This window comes from Glycine soja, chromosome 12, assembly GCF_004193775.1.
Source record: "Glycine soja cultivar W05 chromosome 12, ASM419377v2, whole genome shotgun sequence".
NCBI lineage: Eukaryota > Viridiplantae > Streptophyta > Magnoliopsida > Fabales > Fabaceae > Glycine > Glycine soja.
Genome location: NC_041013.1, coordinates 11827307 through 11834628, shown reverse-complemented (window position 1 = coordinate 11834628; position 7322 = coordinate 11827307). Strand labels below are relative to the sequence as shown.

Sequence of the window (7322 nt, the reverse complement as noted above, 5' to 3'; positions counted from 1 at the left end):
TGTTGCTGGAAAAATAGTTAGGGAGAATATGAGAGAAAATACAAACAAAATAATTAAGATACCAATAAGGCAGAATTCAAACCAAAAAGAGAAAGATACTGAATAATGAATGCTAGCTATAAGAAATGGGTGAGAGAAAGTAAGGAAAAATACAAGCAACTAACAGAAAAATAAGTGACGGAGCTCTGTGCGAAGAGATAAAATAAGAGAATTAATTGGAAAATATGTTACAGGATAAGGTTTTTCTACACTCTCTTGAGTGAGATTAATTTTATTAAGTTGTCCTTTTTAAAAATCCTTAATGTTACTTATCACTTGAGCAATGATTGCGAGTGGATGGAGCATTGATGTAAACGATGTTTGTTTGTTTTTTCTTAAAATAAAAACTGATCGAATTTTAGAAAATTATATCTATACAGAAATAGAAATTGTATAAAAAAAAACTCTATAATGAATTTTTTACGTGGGGCCTAACTTAACCTTTGATATATTAAATGAAAGGAAAGCGACTAAGCTTCGGAGTTAAAAGGAGACAACTTTGTCATGTCAAGTGTAAGATGGGCTATTGTGGTCAAGTGTAAGCTGAGCAATGTGGCTCTTCTATGACAAAATCAGTATGTACGGTTTGTATTTTTCATTTTTATAATTTATATATATTTTCTCCAATCAAACTGATATTCAACTTTAAATATCTACATCAATTTATTACAAAAAAAAAAAAAAAAACTTCACTTAAACTAGCTAATTATTGAAGCACATGCAATAATTTTTCAAACATACAAATTTATCCTAGAATAAGTCGTACTGATAAGAAAATTCACCACGTAAAAAAAGAATCATTCAGTGTACTAATTATTGACATATTCTGTGTAATTTGTTGTTGCTAAAACAAATCCTAATTATTTCAATATCGTACGGAACAAATGTTGCTTGGTTAATTAAAGAAAAGAAAAGATTAACTATCGTGGCTAGCAAACCCATCAGAAAAAAATCAGAGTTTGATACGAGAATTGAGAACAAATAAATATGGTACCACGTACATATATGTGTATAAGTGAAAGTGTGAAACGTGTCTAGCTGATAAGTTTAAGAAACGGCATAATCATCATCATCATCAGTTTCTCCAACTTGAGCTTTCCAATTATGTGATTATCATGGAAGCAAGATATATACATATATACATAGCTGTTATTATATCTATAACTATAAGTGCGAAAAATACAGCGGTCAATTTTGGCACCGGCAAACAATAACACAGCACACATCATTTTCACTCACTGTGCAACACTGTGAAGATCAGACACACTTGATGAGCTTATGACACCTATATATTTCTTTCTCTCTTCATTTTAGAATATGAGTGTGCATATAATGACAAAAAGCTCACATGAGCACTTGTGAATTTTTGAAATATATAATTAAAGAAAATTTAAACAACCTTTTTATTTTCAAGGTTCAAAAAAAGGGCATCCACAAACCAGAATAATGCAACGTACTATAATAATATAATGGATGCAGAGTACCAACAGTGCAAGTAGCACACGCACACTCCCAGACGAAAAGCATAAAAACAAAACCTCTTTTAAAACTTGACCAAAACAAAGTTGTGGTTCAGATCCAATCTTTCTTCCTTCTTCACAGCACTTCCAAAAAGGGCACTTCACATAATAAACCATTCCATTGAACACACACCCCATTATATGAGCTAGCACACGTTAGTTCTCTCCTTCAAAGCCAAATTTCCATAACCCCTTCTTTTATACATCATTGCCTCATCTTTTGTAAATTATAGTTTAATTTCATGCACGTACGTGAGCTATAATACTATATAGGAAGCACTGCCATAGAAGGAAAAGGGTTGGTATAGTTTTTGCATAACATATCATTGGAGTTTCCAATTTAGAGTAACATAGAGTGTTAATTTGGGATTGATGCTTGCGGTGTCACCTTTGAGGAGCATTAAAGATGAAAAGAACCAAGGAGAGATGGAGGGTAATTTCTCAATGGCAACAACAACAACAACCGGTGATGTTGACTTTGGTGACCTTTCTGAAGGGAACTTGTTGGAGAGCATCAACTTCGACGACCTCTTCGTCGGCATCGACATCAACGGAGATGTCTTGCCGGACCTGGAGATGTTCCATGAGTTCTCCGTCGACGTCAACACCGGCGAGGAATCGTCGGAGATGAACTCATCGGCAGATAACAGCAAAGTTGAGAATGATCAGAATGTCATGATCAACACTGGTCCAAAAAAAGAAGAGGAAGAAGATAAAGCTTCTTGCAATTCTTCGGGTCAAGACTTGGGGTCAATCCGAGGAGAAGAGATTGTGAGCAAGAGAGATGAATCCGTGGTGGTGAATCCAGCACCAAAGGATGGTGGAAAAGGAAGAAAATCTTCATCCGCTCAATCGAAGAATAATAATAGTAGTAATAATGCTCAAGGGAAGAGAAAAGTCAAGGTAGCTAGATAGTTTGTATTTTGAACTTGTAAGTGTTTTTTTTTTTCTTTTCTCTTTCCTAATTAGGGAATTAGTTTCAGTGAAGCTAGCAATGGTTCATGTCATGAGACATGAGTCATGTGCCACTGAGCTAACTCTTAAGGTTCTGTCACTGTCTCAATTATGAGTCTTGACAAGGTTCCTTGGTGTCAAAAGAACACTCACGGGTACCCTAGGCTGTAGAGAGAGAGAAATTGAAAGAAAAAAAAAATAGCAGAAGAATAGTAGTACTAGTGTTAATTAGCAAAAGAAAGAAACTTAGATTTAATTCTATAAGGTGCTTTTGAAATTATTTTCCCATCAGAATTAGTATTTTATCTGGATAATCTGCACTGAATCTTGATGCAAATTTTTATACATAGATTATTATTAAAATAAAACTTCAATTCAAATTAAAAAAAAATAATGAAAGTACTAAAAATAACTTGCATCTAAGTTTTGTCAAATAAAAATAACTTGATCTGAAGTATAGTCATGGGGTATAGTATTTTATGTGAGTACGTATTTATGCTTCTTTTTCTGGGTTGTGTGTGTAGGTGGATTGGACCCCAGAATTGCACAGGCGATTCGTGCAAGCTGTGGAACAGCTAGGAGTGGATAAGGCGGTGCCTTCAAGGATTTTGGAGATTATGGGAATTGATTGTCTAACTCGCCATAACATTGCTAGTCACCTTCAAGTACGTTCTCCAACTTGTTAATTCTTCCCTTTTGTTCACTTTTTTTTAACCTTTGTGTGAATAAGTTTCAAGCTAAAATTAAGCTTATTGTTATTTTTCTAAGCAAAAAGCAATATTATTAAAGCATTATAGTCAAGCTCCAATTAAGCTTATTGTTGATTCCAAACTTGTACTCAATTTGATTCAGTCACATCAACTGTAGTGCTTAATTATTACATCTTTATATGGAGAAAAGTTGAATTTAAATTTGAACTTCATATATCATATATGCATGTAGTGGCCAAAAGTGTCAAAGGTAATTAAGTTTGCTTGGATTTTATGTGTCTTTTGGTTCGACGGGTAATAATATTAAGATACTTAGATTAATTTGAATTAATCATAAATAATTCCAAAGAAGCATTTTTTTAAGGGAGGATGCTAAATATGTTGTTTTATGTTTGAATGCAGAAATATAGATCTCATAGGAAACATTTGCTAGCACGTGAAGCTGAAGCAGCAAGCTGGAGTCAAAGGAGGCAATTGTATGCTGGTGGAGGGAAGAGAGAGGGGAATCCATGGTTAGCACCAATCATGGGTTTCCCACCAATGACCACCCCAATGCACCATTTTAGACCTCTACATGTATGGGGGCACCCTTCTATGTCCTTGGTGCACATGTGGCCTAAGCATCTTTCAAATTCACCACCACTCTTATGGCCGCTATCGCCACCAGCTGTACCACCACAAGACCCTTCATTTTGGCAACAACTGGTTAGCTCTCTAAACTTAACCAATCAATCAAACCTTTGATTTTCTTCAATTTTGGATAATCAAATTATTCATGCGAAATATTTATCAATCTTATACCAGATTAAGATTAATATTGATCATATAAATTGGATGAGTATCTTTAATAAGGTTCATTTCCAATCATATATTTTATTTTTAAAAATCATTTTTTCTTTCTTTTTCTTTTTTAACCAAACATATATATATATATATATATATATATATATATATATATATATATATATATATTATCCATCTTTTCTTTTCCTTGTCTTTTCAACATACCATAAAATTGAAACCACTTGTGTTAGGTCTCCTTGCCATTTCTTTAATAAGAAAAAAAACAATTTTGTTAAAGCTTAAAAATACTTTGGTCTCTATAAAATTAGTGAAATTTGATTTTGGTTTTCTTAAAATTTTCTTTAATTTCTATCCCTCAAATATAAAACTTTTTGTTTTTTTATCTTTATTGTTTGGTGTCACTCGTATGGTTAACAGAAAGTCAGATGACCATTGCAAGTGATACTCACTAATGTCTATAGTTCCATATCAATCAATATGTTATACTTCTATTTTTTTGAAAAAATAGTATTATTTATTTACCTTAAAATGGATGTTAGAGATAAAAATAGTGATTTTAAATTTTGAAAGGATGAAAATCAAAGAAGTTTTTTTAACTGCCACCCATATAGGATTAAAAATAGTTTTTTCAAATTTTAGAGAGATAAAAAAAAGGACAAAAATTCTCTTGCTTATTTTATAGAAACTAAAATATATTTAAACATTCTGTTAACGTTTGTTTTCAAGTTTGATTTTTAAGCTATTAATGAACAAAATATTTATTACATCTAAAAATTTAACAATTGCTTTGAGTCCTATTCAGATTGAAATAGTTATCTGTTTGTATTCTTTTTTCATTTCACATCTCTCTAATTTTAAAAAAAATAACACGTTATTAAAAAGTATGTTTTTTATTTTATTTTTAGAATATTTTATTGAAAAAACTAGAGACAGAAAAGAAAGCACGTACTGATTAAAAGCTGGTTTGAGTTTATAACATTGTAATAAGCTTCTAGTTTATCATATCATAAATCAAAAGTTAAATTTATCATCAAATGATCATTATAAAAATTATTCCATTTTTATTAATTAAACCATACATAATTACACGATATATAGTAACTTTTTTTGGCGATAAACCAAAATTAAATCTAATTATAATTGACTGTTTGTTATTTGTTTAACATGTCATGAATATATTACTTCTTTGAAACAGGCTCCTAACGCACTAATCCCAGGAACAGCTTGTTTTCCACAACCTCTGACACCAACGGTAACAACTCATTACAAGCCTTACTATTTTGGAGCCATGCAAATTGTCTTCACCTTTGAATCTTGGATCCTTTTACAAACATTAACCGTATAAAATCATTATCATATTTACTCACAACCACAAAAACAAACCATATAGTTTAAACTATTGTCATATTTACTTGCAACCACAAACACAAACTATATAGTTGTATAATTTTGGCTCACTCAACTTAGTGAAAATGCAAATATCATACAGAGATTTGGAAGCCCCCCTGTCCCCGGCATCCCACCCCATGCCATGTACAAAGCAGATCACGGCATTGGCGTCCTTGGTCCCAGTTCCCTCTTGGACTTTCATCCGGTAATTTTTTTTTGTCATCTAGTCTTTATTTTAATTTTCTCACACAAACACAAAGATGTTTACCAAATAATCTAACTCAGTTAATTGAATAAAATATTATTACAAAAAGCTCTTGATACTTGTCTTCAAATCCTACTACTGATAAAAAAAAACATGCTTGCATGTGTACATATGTATTGAATATTGTATTAGGTTCTAATAAAATTTCTTTTGAATAAGGACACTTGATGTACTAGGTTATATTATGAAGGCCATTAGATAACACCCCACTTTAATTGTAACCTTTCATGATGAATCATGATATTGAGTGTATATCTCAGTACTCCATTACTTTTTCCAAAATCACATATATCATTGTTCGTCTCTGTCTATAAATAGAAAGTTTTGTGTCGGTTCCCATGGCTTCATGTTTCATTTTCTTTGGTAAATGTTAAATTGAGACGCTTGTATAAAGTGGTAGGATAGACAAATGCATATACAATTTAAATATGTTCACACGTTTCAATTATTAAATTCTTCGTTATTATCCCTTTCTTCCTTGTTTTTGTTACATTATTTTTTTCCTTTTTCTTCTTATCACATTTCTTCTAACGTGGTGTGTATTAGTGTGTACATTCTTAGGAGTGTCAAATGATCATATGGTTGTTGTTTTACGTGTGAAGAGTAGAATAACATCATTAATTAATTAATTAGTTTTTATATTTTATTTATTTTCATTTTACAGTCAAAGGAGTGCATAGATGCAGCTATTGGAGATGTTTTATCAAAGCCTTGGCTGCCGCTACCTATTGGACTTAAGGCTCCAGCTCTTGATAGTGTGATGAGTGAATTACAAAAACAAGGAATTCCAAACATTCCACCCTCTAGTGCTTGAAACCAACCCTTCATGGAAGAGGTTCTTCCCTTTCATGTGGTGTCCTTTGAAGGCCACTTAACCCTAATTCGACGACTTCTCATCCATTAGATGTTGCATTGCGTATATGTTGCATCTAAGCTACAGTGTCAGTGATTCATATATTTCTTCATTTGCTTTTAACAGCAAAAGGAATTTAAAGAAGAAAAGACTTTTAAGACATTTCTAATTTTCATGTGCTATAATACATGAGTCAAATGGTTTCAAGTAGTGGTCATTATAGCCATTTTGTATATGTACGGTTGTAAAGGCAGTTATTTTGTAATAGCTGTATAAGCTGAGGAAATCCTAATAAAGGACTTTAATCAAATATCTCCTTTTCAGGTAAACTTCTATTTAAGTACTCACTCTATAGACCCCTTTCAAAAACAATTAAAGAAAAAAAAAAGTACTCACTCTAGACTTTTACATTAATATTCTAACATTTCCTTTCACATCTTGCCCGTGTTATCAATGAGAAATCACTACGTTTAGTTTTTTTTTCATTTGCAAAAGATTGAACTATTTTTTTTGTAAATACAAAGATTGAACTAATTAAAATGTTGTTTAAGAGATCAAAACCCAATTATACTCAAAACAACTACATATTAATATTTTGGAAATTATAAAGTTGATTTGTGATTTAAAACTAAGGGGGTTGAAGGAAGAAGGAAGAAAAAGATACTGAGTTTGAATCCTCCACTAATATTTTAACAAAAACTAACAATTAAGATTGACTAATAAAAAAAATTGTGTATTAATATTTATATTTCATATATTTGATAATAATATGAGGTGAGAAAAATAGT

At 31.5% G+C, this 7322-nt stretch overlaps 1 protein-coding gene across 1 annotated transcript; it reads left to right on the top strand.

The window, feature by feature from the left end:
• The first annotated feature begins 1558 nt into the window (after window positions 1-1558).
• LOC114377928 (transcription activator GLK1-like) lies at window positions 1559-6863 on the top strand. Its single transcript, XM_028336406.1, has 6 exons — window positions 1559-2462; window positions 3038-3178; window positions 3626-3928; window positions 5223-5279; window positions 5517-5621; window positions 6346-6863. The coding sequence occupies exons 1-6, from the start codon at window positions 1932-1934 to the stop codon at window positions 6493-6495; spliced, it is 1287 nt and encodes a 428-aa protein (XP_028192207.1). The 5' UTR covers window positions 1559-1931; the 3' UTR covers window positions 6496-6863.
• Window positions 6864-7322: the final 459 nt, after the last annotated feature.

Bases quoted from the DNA above. Each gene is read 5' to 3' on its own strand.
- LOC114377928 (XM_028336406.1), top strand. From the start codon at position 1,932: ATGCTTGCGGTGTCACCTTTGAGGAGCATTAAAGATGAAAAGAACCAA. The intron at 3,929-5,222 runs GTTAGCTCTCTA...TCTTTGAAACAG, and splicing joins CTTCATTTTGGCAACAACTG to GCTCCTAACGCACTAATCCC. The intron at 5,280-5,516 runs GTAACAACTCAT...AATATCATACAG, and splicing joins CACAACCTCTGACACCAACG to AGATTTGGAAGCCCCCCTGT.